This window comes from Podarcis muralis, chromosome 8 (genome assembly GCF_964188315.1).
Source record: "Podarcis muralis chromosome 8, rPodMur119.hap1.1, whole genome shotgun sequence".
NCBI classification, from domain to species: Eukaryota; Metazoa; Chordata; class Lepidosauria; order Squamata; family Lacertidae; genus Podarcis; species Podarcis muralis.
Window position 1 is genome coordinate 15,697,601 of NC_135662.1, and position 17,706 is coordinate 15,715,306.

Consider the following 17,706-nt stretch of genomic DNA (forward strand, 5'->3'; position numbering starts at 1 on the left):
GTTTTGCACACTCAAAAGTGTTATAGAAACACAAAACATTTCTTATAATTCAGACAGGCATTTAGATATGAAAGCTCTTGCCTCAATGCCAGGATTTGAACTAAAGTTGACAGTCAGGCCCTTTTCTATGACGATAAATTATCTAGAGAAGGAAACTGCATGTCATTATTCTTTGTGCTTATTCAGCAATAAGGGTAGTCAAGTTCTATTATAAACTGTGACAGCAGTTTATAAAGACAACCAATGAGGCACAAAGGTATTTTATCCTACACTCAGTCGTCAGCCAAATATCTCATTCAGCTCTTGCCAGGCTACAGCAGAATGCCAATTAGTGTTAATTGAAACTGTATTGACAATGCCGACATATAAGTCACAAAGAATGGCTCGGCCCTTGGAGAGCAGAGGAAACTTGCCAGCGGATCCATGGTATTTACTTGCAAACTGAGCAGACTCTATAAAGATTGCAATAAACAGACAACGGAGTGAAAAGCAGGCAGCTGTTGTTATTTCAAAGTTAGCTTGCAATTTGGAAACAGGATGGGGGGGGGGAGGTGAGAAGGGAAGATTTCTAATTTTTTAGCTATGCTAGTTTCAGTATAAGTACAGATGCAGTCAAAACAGATGTTATTTTTGTTTGCTACAGCTAAAATCCATAATCATTCCATCTCAGCTGAGTGTAACCAATATTGTTTCTAACTCGGGCGAAACACAATGAAATCTATAGAAACTAAGTCTCTAAACCAAATCTCCTACTGGCAAAGTATTATAAATAAAGAGCTTAGCCTCTCTGGGCTTTAATCAGATTTTACACCAGTCCTTTTCATCCTAAGTTCTTGGAAAGTCAATAAGAACACTCCATTTCTAACATTAAACAGGAACAAGGGAGTTGCATACATTTCCTCTGGCTGCAATTCCAATGTGTTTCAGTTCCCCAGGGGAAATCTTGCATGACTGGGTCAGAACACTGTCGGATTAGCCCATCAGTGCCCTTGGTAGCCGGCCAAAAATTATAGTTGCCAGTGGGAGGAAGTTGCTTGTTTTCAGGTGGTGCGTTAGCATGTTTTGATTCGATCGGGGAAACCTGGGTTGCAGCCCTGTTCCATTTTTTGTTTGTTTGCTTGCTTTAATTTTTAATCACCTTCATCCCATAGGATTCCAGGTCACAACATGCAATCGTGCAATTATTAAAATCTTTTTAAATAAACCCTTCAATAATGTACAGTGGTGCCCCGCAAGACGAATGCCTCGCAAGACGAAAAACTCGCTAGACAAAAGGGTTTTCCGTTTTTTGAGTCGTTCCGCAAGACGAATTTCCCTATGGGCTTGCTTCGCAAGACGAAACGTCTTGCGAGTTCTTGCGAGTTTGTTTCCTTTTTCTTAAAGCCGCTAAGCCGTTAATAGCCGCTAAGCCGTTAAGCCGCTAATAGCCGTGCTTCGCAAGACGAAAAAACCGCAAGACAAAGAGACTCGTGGAACGGATTAATTTCGTCTTCCAAGGCACCACTGTATTGAAATTTCAGCCATAACAATTACAGCACAGCAGCAGACAGAAGACTAAATTGGGCTTCATACATCCTTGACCTCTCAAAGGCCCAGTGGAAAAGGTATGCCTTCAACTGACACAGAGAATCTGGCAGGAAAAGAGACGGCTTGTCGACAGCACAAACAGGGCTGGCAGATATTGGAAGAGACACTCCTGGCTCAGTTCTGCTCAGAATTAGCTGGGCAGCAGTTCCATTGAACTCAGCGGTGCTTTCTTCTGACTGCAGAGGATGGTTTAACTCATAACACACTTTGAACTTTAACAAAAGATCTTCAGCCTGCTTTAGCTTTTTAATGACAAATGCAGTAGTCACGAAATTAAAAGACTCCTGCTTATTGGAAGAAAAGCAATGACAAACCTAGACAGCATCTTAAAAAGCAGAGACATAACCTTGCCGACAAAGTTCCTTATAGTTAAAGCTATGGTTTTCCCAGTAGTGATGTATGGAAGTGAGAGCTGGACCATAAAGAAGGCAGATCGCCGAAGAATTGATGCTTTTGAATTATGGTGTTGGAGGAGACTCTTGAGAGCCCCATGGACTGCAAGAAGATCAAACCTATCGATTCTGAAGGAAATAAGCCCTGAGTGCTCACTAGAAGGACAGATTGTGAAGCTGAGGCTCCAATACTTTGGCCACCTCATGAGAAGAGAAGACTCCCTGGAAAAGACCCTGATGTTGGGAAAGATGGAGGGCACAAGGAGAAGGGGATGACAGAGGACGAGATGGTTGGACAGTGTTGTCGAAGCTATCAACATGAGTTTGGCCAAGCTGCGGGAGACAGTGGAGGACCAGAGTGCCTGGCGTGCTCTGGTCCATGGGTCACGCAGAGTCGGACACAACTAAACGACAACAACTACTTAGAATCATAGAATTTGAGAGCTGGAAGTGGCCACAAGGGTCATCTAGTCCAACCCCCTGCAATGCAGAAATCTTTTGCCCAATGTGGGGCTCAAGCCCACAACCCCGAGATTAAGAGTCTCATGCTCTACTAGCTGAGCTATCTTGTGCCTGAGATAGCAACCCTGTGAAAGGAAAGAAGCATCCAGCCTCTCTTTGTGTATCCATTCCATCACAAACCATAGCAAAACTTGAAAGCCTTGCTATCCCCTCATTCACTTGCCACACCAACGAGGGTCTCCCAACAACCTGGCATGCCAGCAGTTGATATTATCGTTCCTGCTCTAGCAGGGTGAGTATTGGAGCTGTGTTTCAATTCCCCTTCCTAATCCACTATACTACTGGTACAAGGCCAGGCGCAACCCCCTCACTTTCTTCCAGGAAGAGGTGAAGGGCTGGAGTTTGTCTGTGCAATGAAGTGCTTTCAAGGCAATTTAGAGCAGGGGGAGAGAGGCTCAACATGGTGGTCAGGTTTGTGGATCCCTGGGACTGCACCATTCTGAGTGGAAGAGACAGTTTCACTGCTACATAAAGGCTCTGGGTGATATTCAACTACGTTTTACTCAAGGGTAGGCCCATTAAAATCAATAAGCCCAACTAAGCTAGGTCCATTCATTTCAGTAGGTCTGAGTGAAACCTAACTGAACATCAGCCACGTACTTTCCCCCCACAAAGCCCTAGTGCAAGTTGTGGCAGGAGGGTCTGCAGAATCCAGTTAGAATGAGGAGAATCTACTGTCTAGAGAAAGCTGGTAAAAGTGGTGCTGTGATACTTTCATTTTTTAAAAGATGGACAGCCCTCCTGAAGCAGATGGGGGCCTGAAGGGGCCAAAGCTGATGGTGGAACCAGTATCCAATGTGAGGTATATCTGTCTGTGTGCTGTGGCAAAATAAGAACCCGCAGTGGCGCCTCTCTCTCTCTCTCTCTCTCTCTCTCTCTCTCTCTCTCTCTCTCTCTGCATTATCTTATCTTCACCCTGTTCTACCTCTCCCTTTTATCTCCCAGTCCTTACCTATAGCATGTTCTTGCCACTTCAGAGGCCAAGAGAGTACACTTTACTTGTGCGCTGTGCCCTTAGCAGTTGGCACCCTATAAATTTCTCTCAGGCAGCAAGATTAATTGCACAACTATGATGTAAGCTGGCAAAAAGTCATTCATTGCGTTATTTCCAGCCCAAGTTGAAGAGCAGTAAGATTAAAAAACCAAAGCGAAAACCCTCAGAGCCAGTTGTAATTCAACCCCTTTGAGGGTTGGCATTGCCAAGGGACAACAAGGAGTGAGCAGATCGCTACAAGTAAATACAAGACAATAAGAAATGATGCATGATGTGGCCCAAGCCCTACACTACCCAACTCTCCCCTGAAAATTACCTTCTGCTGGCAACAACCAGGCAGAATTGGACTTAAGATGTAACTAACTTTTGCTGGATTGTAACTAACAGTTTGCTTAAGATGTGACCAACAGTTTGCGGCTTTTAAAATCAACTGGACTTAAAAGATAGTCAAGACTAAGGGCTTATCCACAGTTTGTCTTGTCCTGCTGCTTTCCCCTGGAGAAAGTCACTCTTTAGTGCTCAATCAGACCAAACAGCAACTTGGGTTTCTCCCCGGATTGGCATTTGTTCCGATATATCGCTAAAGAGTGGGTTCTTCCTTGGAAAGGAGCAGGGCAAGGGGAAAACTGCTTGGACCCCTGCTTTCTATGCACAACAAATGCAGAGTGTGGATGAGAACTAAGGCTGCATACACACTCCTGGTTATTCTGCATTCAGTGAACTCCCACCGCTGGTTTGGAAAGCAGTGCACACCTGACATCAGCCACAATCCCTATCTGCCCTGTTGCTTCTTATGAAATACTGCATTATGATGGGCTTGCTCAGCTTCAATCAATATAAAGAAAAAGGAAAACCTTGCTGTGTTCTGAGCTGGCGATGTGTACACAGCCCAAGTGCTATGCCGTTGTTTTAAACTGGACTCAGGTCGCAACTAACTTTTCCAACTTTGGGCTCTCACAGTTGGCAGCTTGTGCTGAACTCTGAATCACAGGTTTTCCAAAAGGAGGAGAAACCACCACAGCCAAACCCTTCTTGGGTACAGCTGAAAAAAGAAAGAAGGATATACCCTTCTCAGAAAAAGAAATATAAGCTGCTCAATAGGACATGGGTCAAAATGACCAATCTAATGATGCCAGATCTACACAAATTGTGACCCACCAAGCTGACCACTAACTACTAAGTATCGTTACTTAATATAACTTTCTGTTTTGCTGCCTGTCTGGGATTGCAAAAGTGAGGAGCATTCACAATATATATGCTCACCACTTAAAAATATGTAGGGTTAAGCAGTCCATATTCAAACATGCAACCACCTTATGAGATCCTTCGCATCTAGACAGAGCTCGCTAAAGCAGGGCACATTTCTCACCATGCTGTATAATTCCGTGCTCCAGTAGCCTGCGACCAAGTTGTTCAGCTTCAGACCTTGTGGTGGCCTCCCCTTCCTGGATCAACCAGTCAATCAGCTGAGATGCCATAAAAGTGCGTTCATATTTTATTCCTTCCTCTTCCCTGGCTTGTAAAAGTGCATTTTCGGTATTCATCAGCCTGCAACGAAAGAAGGGAGGGAGAGGAAACGTGAGCACATGAAGGTTAAACTGCAGAAATGTTTTCTAATTCCACCTTTGTCCAGGTTTACCCAAGGATGGAGCAAGGTCATTGCAAGTAACGCAAGTGGTTGCTTCCAGTTGGGACCATTTAAGAAAGGAGTACAGCTTCCGGGTCATGTGGCCAGCATGACTAACCCGCTTCTGGCGAACCAGAGCAGTTCACGGAAATGCTGTTTACCTTCCTGCCAGAGTGGTACCTATTTATCTACTTGCACTTTGACATGCTTTCAAACTGCTAGGTAGGCAGGAGCAGGGACCGAGCAACGGAAGCTCACCCCATGGCGGGGATTCGAACCACCGACCTCCTGATTGGCAAGTCCTAGGCTCTGTGGTTTAACCCACAGCGCCACCCGTGCACTGCTCTGGTTTGCCAGAAGCGGCTTAGTCATGCTGGCCACATGACCCAGAAGCTGTATGCCGGCTCCCTCGGCCAATAAAGCGAGATGAGTGCCGCAACCCCAGAGTTGGTCACGACTAGACCTAATGGTCAGGGGTCCCTTTAAATTTTTACACATAGATCAGAGGTTGAGGACATGCTTTGTATGCTAAAGGTCATGCATACAATCAACAGCATCTGAGCAGACTGAGCCATATAGTAATGAAACAAGGATGTTTTTGTCCAAACACAGCTCCCAGTTCTTCCCTGTAAGGGCCCCTCATCATCCGTACCAAAGCATCTATCTGCTATGCATTCGAAAGCTTCCAGGATCAATCCCCAGAATCTCCCTGTAGGGCTAGTGCTCTGCAAGATTCATACAGGTGGTCTGCGGCATGTTGGTGGTGGAAGACATGAGGCAGCACATCCATCACATTAAACAGTCAATCTCTAACTGTATTGCTACAGGCTCCTTAAAAACGTTCCTCTTAACTGCCTTGCAGGTTTGATAAATCAGGCTTATCTACCCAACTTCCTTATGAAATATATGACCAGGAACTTAGTGGAGAAAGCTTGCAACATATTAATTCCACAGTGAAAGCTAAAATTAGACCTATGTCGGTTGTTTCAGTGGGGAGTGGGAACTGACGGTTGCTAACCAAGGAATAGGTCAATGAACTCATCCGAAACTTCGTGTTACGTGAACTGTAGAATAAGTTCACTTGTTCCTTCTCCTGAGTTCTTCTCTTACTGGCCTATAACGTGAAATAACAGCCTTGCACCATTCGCACTTGATGATTTTCCAGATTCCTTTCAGGTTCACTAATGGCTAAACAGAAGTACTTCTTCTGTTTGTAAAAGGGGCGAAATCCTGTGAATGAAACAAGCTCTGCTGTAGGCATTTTTATAATTCTAATGCTACCAAGAGGGACGCGGGTGGCGCTGTGGGTTAAACCACAGAGCCTAGGACTTGCCGATCAGAAGGTTGGCGGTTTGAATCCCCACGATGGGGTGAGCTCCCGTTGGTCGGTCCCTGCTCCTGCCAACCTAGCAGTTCGAAAGCACGTCAAAGTGCAAGTAGATAAATAGGTACCGCTCCAGCGGGAAGGTAAACTGCATTTCTGTGCGCTGCTCTGGTTTGCCAGAAGCGGGTTAGTCATGCTTGCCACATGCCCCGGAAGCTGTACGCCGGCTCCCTCGGCCAATAAAGCGAGATGAGCGCCGCAACCCCAGAGTCAGTCACGACTGGACCTAATAGTCAGGGATCCCTTTACCTTTACCTAATGGTACCTAGTGTTTTTATTTTAATATAATTTATCAGGAGAAAACGAAGCTTGAGCTAAAATACTCCCACAACAGCATCAATAAAAAGCGAATCAGATGCAATAATTATTTGAAAGCCCCTTTCCGTTCAAATGCAAGACGTTAGTTCTTGACTGCTGATACAGAATAATAGAAATGGTACGGACAACATTTTAGAGATGATACCTTCGATCACATCCTGTTCTCTCTAAAGCCAATAAACATTAAGCTAAGGCTTTTTCTAAGCAGCTCTTATCCCGGTTTTGTAGACTCTGAGTGGGAATTCTTTGTTAATGGTTCTTTGAGGAGTCTATAAATAACATGCCCGGCTGCTTGGTGTGGCCTGGAAGAACAAAAGAGATGCTAATGGCTGCAATGGACAGGCACATGAAAGGAATCTGGAAAATTGCCAAGTGGGGATTGTTGATGGCAGCAGGGACTTTGAAAGACTTCCACATCAGGAATCCAGAAGAGATCAGCTAAAGAGCAGGAAGGACGGAACAAAGACTCTGGAACCCCAGTCCTATGCTGGTTTTATGCCACTTTAACCACCATGACGTCTTCCAAAAAATTGTTCATGGGCTTGCTGGACAACTGCCACTTACAGACAACTTGCCAGACAACTTGAAATGACAATAATGGATTGGCATAACAAGCTACAAGAATTTGCTGAAATGGCGCAGTTGACAAATAGCCTGAGAGGCAATTCAAAACAAAAATTTATGGAAATGTGGGGTAGATATAAGATATATGTTCAAAAATATAGTAAAGGTTTGCTATCTATGCTAGCATTCGATTGATGTTGGAGAGAGACTGAGTTGAGAAATAAGACCAAGGGTACATGTTGATATAGGAATGTATGAGATAAAATGTAAAGAAATATACAATAAGAAGAGTACATTCATTTGTAAAAAAGGAATATACAACGGGATAGACAGGAAGTCCAAAGTGTTGGTACATATATGATTTTGGAATAGTTTTTTGTCCTTGTTTCTTTTCTTTAGGTATATAAACTTTGTATACATGCTGAAAATTATAATAAGCATTGTGATGTAATATGATAATGTTTACCGATGTAACATAAGAAGATTAATAAATAAATAAAACTCAAAACAAAACAAATGAAATGGGAACGAAGCTGTTTAAGAGCTCGTGCACAATTTTGGCTTGTCCCAAACCTAGAAAGACAGGTCTGGGAGGTTTTCCGCTTGCCCCATGCTTTCTAGGCATGGATCCGAATGGTTTTTTGGCTGCTTTCCCCTGGAAAGCCTGTCTACCGCCAAATCAGAACGAATATCCAACTGCAGAAAAAAACTGTTGTTCTGATTCAGCAGTAAATAGTGGCTTTTCCCGGGGGGAAAGTAGCAGAACAAGTGGAAGTGTGGGCGAATGCTACGTCTGCAGTGGGGATTTACCCTAACAATCCTGACCGCTATACATATAAGTAGGGCATGAATTTTGACAGATCAGATAAGGCATATCCCCAGAGGACACTTCTGCAGTCATGTCTGTTGTGAAGAAGAAGAAGAAGAAGAAGAAGAAGAAGAAGAAGAAGAGGAGGAGGAGGAGGAGGAGGAGGAGGAGGAGGAGGAGGAGGAGGAGTAGTTTGGATTTGATATCCCACTTTATCACTACCCAAAGGAGTCTCAAAGTGGCTAACATTCCCTCCTTTCCCTTCCTCCCCCACAACAAACACTCTGTGAGGCGAGTGGGGCTGAGAGACTTCAGAGAAGTGTGACTAGCCCAAGGTCACCCAGCAGCTGCATGTGGAGGAGCGAGGAATCAAACCCGGTTCACCAGATTACGAGTCCACCGCTCTTAACCACTACACCACACTGGCTCTCCACGGACCTGTGCTCCACGGACCTGTGCAAGATCATCAATGAAATGCCAAAGTTGGTGACAAGGAATAGCTTGAGCCAGTTGTGTTGCAACACGAGAGAGATGCGTATCAAAACGAACCTGATAAACCCCAGACATGAAAATATTCTTTTCTCATATCAGTGTAATAGTTAAATCACCATACACACGGGGCAGAAATCTTCAGTGAGCCAGTTTATACAGGCAAACATTCCTGTGGACTGCACCAGTTGCAGCTGCATGTAGTGGCGGCAGCATATTTCAAAAAATCAGAGAATTGTTGAGTTGGAAGGGACCCAAAGGGTCTTTTAGTCCATATTTGAATGGACATAGCAGTTGGTCTCTATCAGTTCTTAGTACCTAGAGTCATATGAATTTGTTCAACGAAGAAGGTTTTGTTCAAAATCTATGGAAATTCATTATAGGCTAGGAATCCACATATACAGTACATTAAAAAAAATCTCAGTTGCAGCATTCGAGGAACTTCAGTAATAGTTGCAAGGTAGATATAAGAAATTAGATATATTAAGAAAAGGTTTAATTGTGATAAAAGTGAGTATTGGCAATAAGTAATATGAAATCAAAATATGGAATAGACGGGAGGTTGGGTCTTTAGTGTTAAGACCAATATATGTTTTATTGTTTGCTAAGAAAATTATGTGTCTATGGTTATTCCTGTGTGTAATTTGGTATTTGTGGTTTTTTCTTTTTTCTTGCTGTATCAATAAAAATCTTAATAAATAAATAAATCTCAGTAATGAAATGCAAAACTGAAGATGGTACTTATGCGATCCCTCGTGATATAAAATTGCTGATTTCATGCCAATTTGAGTGGAAACAGTAGGATACTGGATTATACACTAATCCTGGAAGTTTAATATAAAAAACATGTGTATATGCATTGCTAGAAAGATTACAGCAGAAAGAATAAATAATTGATCTGAAACTGAACCTCAGAAATGTCTGAGGTTATTTTTCGGGAGAAAAACCCCATCCTCCCTTCCAATAAAAATATAAGTTCTCATTTCTTGGGACTGCGTCTTATTAACTTTCAGTCTATGGGATGCAATGGGAATGGTTCCTTTTAATTTAGTTTTCAAAATAGGGGCTAGAAAAAAAGGATAACCCAAACATAAATGAATGGCAATATTTGTAAGGAATCTGCTGGTTGGGGAAATTTTGAGCAGAACAAAAGTTCTGTTTTTGACCTATACTGTAAAGTCTCAAATACTGTAGTATGAATCCCCTCCAACAAATACGCACACGCACACACACAGAGAGAGAGAGATAGGCAGAGAGATAGGGAGAGGGAGAGGGAGAGGGAGAGAGAAGCTCCTAAAATATATTGTGTGTCTTGGTTTTAATACTCTTAACCAAAGGATGCTTATATTTTTCTGGACATAAATTAGTTTAACGTTATTCATTAATGTCAATCTTGCCATTTTTGAGCCCCTATGTGTATCACAGCTGATTTTAGGGGATTGGTTTCATTTGACGAAAAGGTTCTGGATCCTGAAATGGAGCCCAAATGGTCCAGAAGCAGCTACACTCCCCCTATGCCTGCCATGTTGTTATTTGAGGGTGGTAAGGTCTCCTTAGGGGACGCGGGTGGCGCTGTGGGTTAAACCACAGAGCCTAGGACTTGCCGATCAGAAGGTCGGTGGTTTGAATCCCCGCAACGGGGTGAGCTCCCCTGCTCCTGCCAACCTAGAAATTTGAAAGCACATCAAAGTGCAAGTAGATAAATAGGTACTGCTCTGGCGGGAAGGTAAACGGTGTTTCCGTGCACTGCTCTGATTTGCCAGAAGCGGCTTAGTCATGCTGGCCACATGACCCGGAAGTTGTACACCAACTCCCTCGGCCAATAAAGCAAGATGAGCGCCGCAACCCCAGAGTCGGCCACGACTGGACCTAATGGTCAGGGGTCCCTTTACCTTTACCTTTAAGGCCTCCTTACAACTAGCTACCTTCCTCCTATGGACGTGACCCTGCTTGCTATCTGATTTTGTAACCTCAAGATTCCCCGGTTCTCCTTCTTATTCCATCAGCAGGAGGAAGCTGGGGTCTGATAATTACACCTTTCAACAGTCCCTGTTCTGGGGAGAAGCTAAACTGAGGCCAGAAAGCTAGCACAATCAACTGTGATTTGAAACCTCTTTACTGAGCAAATCTAGTTAGCTGCTTGCATCATGTATCCAGGTTGTTTACCCCATGTAATTCATGTACTTTGCACACAGACACAAACTCTCGGAAGCTACGCATCTGCATGCGATGATAGCTAATGCCTCCTTAATTTTTGGCAGGGACAAAATGTTCTGGGGTTTAGAAAAGAGGGGAGGAAAAACAAGGATCTTGCCAGGGGGCAAACTGGAGAGTGATGTGTAAATCCAATAAACATTATCAAAAGCCATCTTGTTTTGACTGTGTTTTATCCACACAGGGGACACATCCAAACAGCGGACAAAGAGTTTAAACAGAGTTTAATTTTTAGCTACTCAAGCATGCATGGTCTCGCCATGGTAACAGGAAATCAAAAACAAGGTGCAACAGGGAGATTTTATTGTCCAGACACAAGCCGACTGTGCAAATGAGCCCTGTAATTAAAATTGGTAGAAATATGCCCATCATGGTAAACGTGTGTGTGTGTTCACATGTGTGTGTCTATCAAATGATAAACAATGCTAAACACATCCCATTGGTATTCACAGCAACATCAGTTTTTGAGTGTTGACTCTCACTGAAAGTGGAATGGAAGAAGGAAAGGCTTCAGTTACCCTTCTCTGCTTGTCTTGATCTTGATCCTGAGCAGACCACCTAACAGGTTCTATAAGCAGTTTTAAGAGATAGGTGCAATGTTAGAACACACACTCTCTTTCATGTTTAGTTTTGCAGGGGTGGATGGGTAGGGAGGGCTTGCATTTGTAAGGCTGAATGGGCATTGTGTGGTGCTTGGTGCACAGAGAGACCTGTTGCATTTCCCATGGGGACTCTTGCAAGTGTCAGTACCGGGCAGGGAGGGGGGCAGGTTTGTCCTTACCGTTAAATTGGCCCCCCAAATGCAGTGCTTTTCATCTCACATTTCATGCACATAGGGGTGAATGGCAAGAAATCACTTATTTTAATGATGATGATGATGATGATGATAATAATAATAATAAATATTTATTTATACCCCGCCTTCCCCGGCCAGAGCCGGGCTCAGGGCGGCTAACACCAGTAAAATTACAATAAAAACTTGTAAGGCTGAATTTAAAATACAGGTTAAAATACAATTTAAAATGCAGCCTCATTTTAAAGTAGCCCATGGATCAAAACCATAAGGGGAGGGAAAACATAAGGGGTCAGACTGAGTCCAGCCCAAAGGCCAGGCGGAACAGCTCTGTCTTGCAGGCCCTGCGGAAAGATGTCAAGTCCCGCAGTCTCTTGTGACAGAGCGTTCCACCAAGTCGGGGCCAGTACTGAAAAGGCCCTGACCCTGGTTGAGACCTAGTTAAGACCTTTGTAGGAAGTCAAGGGGTATACACTTGGAGACCATCAGTGTATGTTTCAGTACCGCACAAAACCTGTTCCCACCCCCCACCCCCCAGTGATCCCAATAATTAAAAATCAAGCTGGATCCCATCTCCAGTCTGCTTTTAATTTTTGGTCATTCTAGAGCAGGAGTGGGAAACCTTCTTGTTATGAAGCACTCTTGACCCACATTAAAAGTTTGCTTGGGGGTCACATCCAGGGATGAGGAGTGGCATTAATGGGTGCTGACTGCACAGCGCACACAATCCTGAACTGAACTGACCACCTGCAAGGGCTAAAGACCACCTGTAGCCACAGCTCTAACGTATAACAGGAGATACATGGGATTTTTGTGTGTTAGACAGCTCTGCTTTATCTGCCTTGACAAAGTGATTGCAGGTAGTCTAACAAAGTGGATTTAAAAGTGCTGTTAGTAAGCAGATTTTGTACAGTCTCAGATGATAAAACAGCATCGTGGGAATCTTTCAAATGGAAAAGCCTGTTAAGTCATCCTGTCTACTTCCCCTTTTAACACACAGTTATTCCCTAATGACTGTTTCACCCAGTGTAGTTTTTAAAGCCTCACATCACCAGATAGGGCATAGAACAACAACCAAAAGAAAGCTGACTGCCACAAAAACAGAGAATGTAATGACTACACATGGGTAGCTTGCAGTTCTGGGGGGGTCTGTGTGGAAAGGGAATAAACTAACTGAAACAGAAAATTATATTAAAGACACACACTATCACAGTATTTACTGGCACTCAAAGACTAAACCTGAGATGGTTTTCCACTATTTTGTTATTATTTACTCTAGTTTTAAAATGCATATGCAGTGGTATCTCGGTTTACGAACTTAATCCGTTCCGGAAGTCCATTCTTAAACCGAAACCGTTCTTAAACCGAGGTGCACTTTCCCTAATGAGGCCTCCCGCCACCGGTGCCCTTCCACTGTTCGGATTCCATTCTTAGACCAAAGTAAAGTTCTCAAACCAGGACACTACTTCCGGTTTTGCAGAGTTCGTAAACCAAATCGCTCGTAAACAGGACTGCCCTTCAAAAAAGAAAGACCACGGGGCAGTTTACAACATATGAAAGGTTGTAGGTTCGATCTCCTTTTTTAAAAAGGGCCCACATAGCATAGGAAAAAACTCTTACTTAGACCTTGGGATACCAGTTAATGGGCTAGACAAATCAGTGGTTGGACTGAGTTAATTCACACTGAAACAAATATTCATTTATTTAAATATTAGTTAATATTAGTTTATTGAATATGAATTCAATATTAGTTCATATGAATGAAATTAATGCTAGCATAACATGTGTGCATTTATTCTGAGTGCAGAAAACATGTTTCCTTGCTGTAGAATTTGGCTTGTCTTAAAACCTATGGGGAACACACAGGCCTTCCTTTACATTAAAAATTTCTGTGGTCGCCCTGCACTATTTAGAACACTGTTATTTGAAGTAGGTGGGGAAGAGAGAATCTGAAGGATCTTTACTGGGGCAGAGAGCATCTTTCCCATCTCTTTTAGGCTGAGTTCCAAGTTGGAACATCTAACTTTAACCACAGCCATTAAGCCTTGCAACTTCCCTCTGTTTATGAAAACATTCTTCTATGGCATTAGGGAAGTGTATTGAAAACACAGCATTGTCCTTCCATTTGCTGGGTTTGACATTTGAAAAGCAAGGGAAATTTGTTTCACTGGCTACTGCAAACAAACGGAACAAGACGACAAACACAAAAAGAAGGGAAATTTAAAACAAACAAACAAACAAACAAACAGCACATCAATCCTACTTGAACTGAGGAACCATTATCGCAGTTTCCTCGTGCTCTTCTTATTATATTATTCAGGAATTTATATACCACTCTATACCCGCAGGTCTCAGGGCAGTTCACAGAATAAAATCAGAACATAAAACCACAAAATCCATAATCAAAATGAAAACAAAATAAAAACAACCCGACTCTTCTGTCTGCTTCACACATATAATCCAAAAAGTCACTATCCTTCTCAGTGTTTTACTAGCCCACTTATTTGTTTACCATCTGTTGTGAGTCAACTACCTGAAAGAACAGAAACCACCTGGAAAATACAGCCAGTGTCAGGGACACGCCCAGCAGAGAGGAATCTCCAGAGGAGGAGGAACTGGCTGCACCTGAGTCGCCAAGAAGTAGGAGGCGGAGCAAGCGATTAGAGCAGGAGGCGGGGAAGGACATAGCGTATATCTGGCCTTGGGAGGGGTCAGAAGCTAGTCGAGTCAACTGATGTGTTGTGGAAGCTTGGACTGCTATAAGCCTGTTATTGAGAAATAAACCTCAGCTACTTAAACTGTCAGTGTTCCATGTCTTGTGTGGGAGAAACGCTAAACCTGACAGCCAGCTTACATTCAATTTATCATGGTGGCCTGGCGAAGATGTTTACTTACCACTGGTGACCAGATGAATAACAATTGACCTACCGTACTTGTTTTCTGTCTCTGTGCCTAAAGATTTACAATCCCCTATCTGGTGACTGTATCACCCAGTAGTGATGTATGGAAGTGAGAGCTGGACCATAAAGAAGGCTGATCGCCAAAGAATTGATGCTTTTGAATTATGGTGCTGGAGGAGACTCTTGAGAGTACCATGGACTGCAAGAAGTTCAAACCTATCCATTCTGAAGGAAATCAGCCCTGAGTGCTCACTGGAAGGACAGATCCTGAAGCTGAGGCTCCAATACTTTGGCCACCTCATGAGAAGAGAAGACTCCCTGGAAAAGACCCTGATGTTGGGAAAGATGGAGGGCACAAGGAGAAGGGGACGTCAGAGGACGAGATGGTTGGACAGTGTTCTCGAAGCTACCAGCATGAGTTTGACCAAACTGCGGGAGGCAGTGGAAGACAGGAGTGCCTGGCGTGCTCTGGTCCATGGGGTCACAAAGAGTCGGACACAACCCCAGAGTTGTCCACGACTGGACCTAAGGGTCAGGGGTACCTTTACCTTTAAGTTGGTTATATATGGCGTTTGGGAACTGAGGTATCTTTTGGTTTATTGGTAAGATGTAAGTAATTTCGTTGTCCCCGAGAGGGGGCAATGACAATAAAGATATTATTATTATTATATTATTATTAAGAGTAACACAGAAAAAATGCTTTGTTTCAGGGGAAATTGTTTTGCAGAGGCACATATATTAGGCAGAATTCCATACAAACGTGCATGTTAATGAGAAATTCACACTAAAATGCTGGTGTGTTGTCTTGAGGACTTGGGAAAATTGCAGAGTAATGCAGAAGACAGAACTTAAGTTTGTGGAAACGAGAAAATGAGAGGAAACAAAGCTGACACGTTGGTCCATCCCTAGCCGCAGTCAGACAAATAAAAACACATTTCACTCTGTTCCTTGCACCTGAAAGAGCCACGTGTGCTGCTCATGGATGCTAGTGTTTTGTACCACAACACCCCTCATGAATTGACCAATCTGTTCACCTTTTGCATATCCATTTCCAGTAAATGTCAGCTCACATGTTGTACTTGTTGCTTCTTGCGCCTAAATCAGGCATGCTGCAAACAACCCCTTCAGTCTGAGCAAATATGACACGGACCTCGTCGCAGGTGGCAAACTCCTCTGTTATTTGACCCATATAATCTGACAGGATATTCAGAATCTCCATCCAACCATCTGTTTCAAATCTTAATTATATGCTCAGGACTCATCTCTGTCAGTATAACCTTTCTCTTGGGAAAACTGAGGAGATGGAAAATGCCGTTCTTAATGAAGGATAATGCAATTCAGCAAGAACCTACGAATGTAAGACCATTTTTCCAGTTGTTAATCAACGCAAGCCGATAAAGAGCAGCTAACACTGTCAAGGTTCTGTGTGCAACCTACTTTTCATAGAGCCTCTGTCCCCTCATGAAGGCCTTCACTTCGTTGTCAAGTGGGAACGTTCCATCATCTTTCCGAAAGCGGTAGAAAAGTTTGAGGTCCTTGAATTCCTTATGCTCATCGCAAACTGAAGTGCAAAACCCAGAAGAAGAAGAAATAGTAAACACTTCACATCAAGAACTTGCAGTAATCATCATTATGAATCTGGAAGCAATGCAGATACTATAGCATTGTTTTTCTTTACAAAAAAAAACAACAGGCTTCAGATAAAACCACAGAAACGATTGACCTTTTATTGTACTTCGTTAAAAAAAAAACTTAGTTTGTGAAGCTCTGCACGTATTCCTACTTTATTGTATTATCCGCAGCCATTTATAGGCAGGGGGAATTACTGACCTTTTTAAAAAAAAATCTGTTGATTATAGTTTATTGCATTTTTACCCCACCCTTCCTCTAAAGAGTGTGGGGTGGTGTTTCATTGTTCTCTGTCCCCCACCATTTTATCTTCATAGCGCCCTGTGTGATAAGTTAAGCTGGAGGATAACAGAGCTTTGTAGTTGAGTGGGGACTTAAGTTTGAGTCTCCTTGATCCTCTAACCACTACACTGACTCCGGTAACCCACAAATAGTAATTTGTGCAAAGTTTACAGGCTGAAAGAGAAGGAGAAGTAACAGTTATATTTCACTTTATTTATTTATTAAACCTATAAGTCACTTCCCCCCCACAAAAGTAACTCAAAGCAGCATACAACAATAAATAATACATATTAAAACCAGCGTAACACAGAAACAGAATAACATCTAATCCTCATTGTGGCGATCACACAGGGTCCCCGGATGTTTCACCGTCTATTGATCCCTGTGCCACCACTTGATTTCTCACTGCCACCACCCAGGCCCTACCTGGGACAATACTGAGTCCAGTCAGTGTTAAATTGGAACATAAACTTCTGTTTATTTATTGCAGTTTAACAAGCGTGTGGTTTCATAAATGGTCTGTCAATTAAAATCATGGGGTGCCTATCCAGACCTATAACTTTCGCCACCTGCTCTCACTCACTAAACCACCTCTCAGATATTTACTTGTCTTCCTAGCTCCTAACTGTTTCTGACTCAGCTTATTTCGCTACACTAACTCAACCTACCCACAGACTCTATCCCAATTCACTCCCACTCCAACCACCCACCCAACAAACTGCTCCTTTTGCCCCTCCCAGAGCTGGTTTTATAGTCCCTCTGACTCCACCCCCTGGGTTCTGATTGGGTAACCTGTTTAACTATTTCACCTCCAGCACCCTCATATGTTAACATCACACTCATTCCTGTTTTAAACTGCAACACCAAACAAAAGCCTAAGTGAACAAGTGGACTTTCAGCTTGCATTGTGAACTAATAAGAATCAGCACCAGCCATTTCTTAGAAGGGAGGGCAATCCACAAACAGGGCCCCGCCATAGGTTTGCACCGCTTACCAAGACTCTCTTTCTATCTTGTGATCTATGGCCATGTTCACAGGTAATGATAGGTTTCTGGCTTATTGTGGTTTATGACCACAATTTGCCCAATTGCTCCCACTTTGGTGTGCGCAGGCTAAACAAACCAGGGGAGCTAAACTTGAATTCCCACCTTACGTTCAAAGATGAGATCCTGAATCGTTGCTATCTAGAGAGTCATGATCGCT

The 17,706-nt window shown here is 43.2% G+C and overlaps 1 protein-coding gene across 4 annotated transcripts in view; it reads right to left on the minus strand.

Moving 5' to 3' along the window:
• Positions 1-17,706, minus strand: part of DEPTOR (DEP domain containing MTOR interacting protein) — a 65,521-nt gene that overhangs the window by 30,871 nt on the left and 16,944 nt on the right. For all 4 annotated transcript variants that reach the window (XR_013393856.1, XM_077932753.1, XM_028736228.2 and 1 more), the window contains exons 4-5: positions 16,030-16,153; positions 4,865-5,043 (exon numbers count right to left, since the gene is read on the minus strand). Coding sequence is in view for 3 of the 4 variants with exons in the window: in XM_077932753.1 (XP_077788879.1) it covers positions 4,865-5,043; positions 16,030-16,153 (303 nt within the window). In the remaining variant the exon portion in view is untranslated. The remainder of the gene's footprint in view (positions 1-4,864; positions 5,044-16,029; positions 16,154-17,706) is intronic.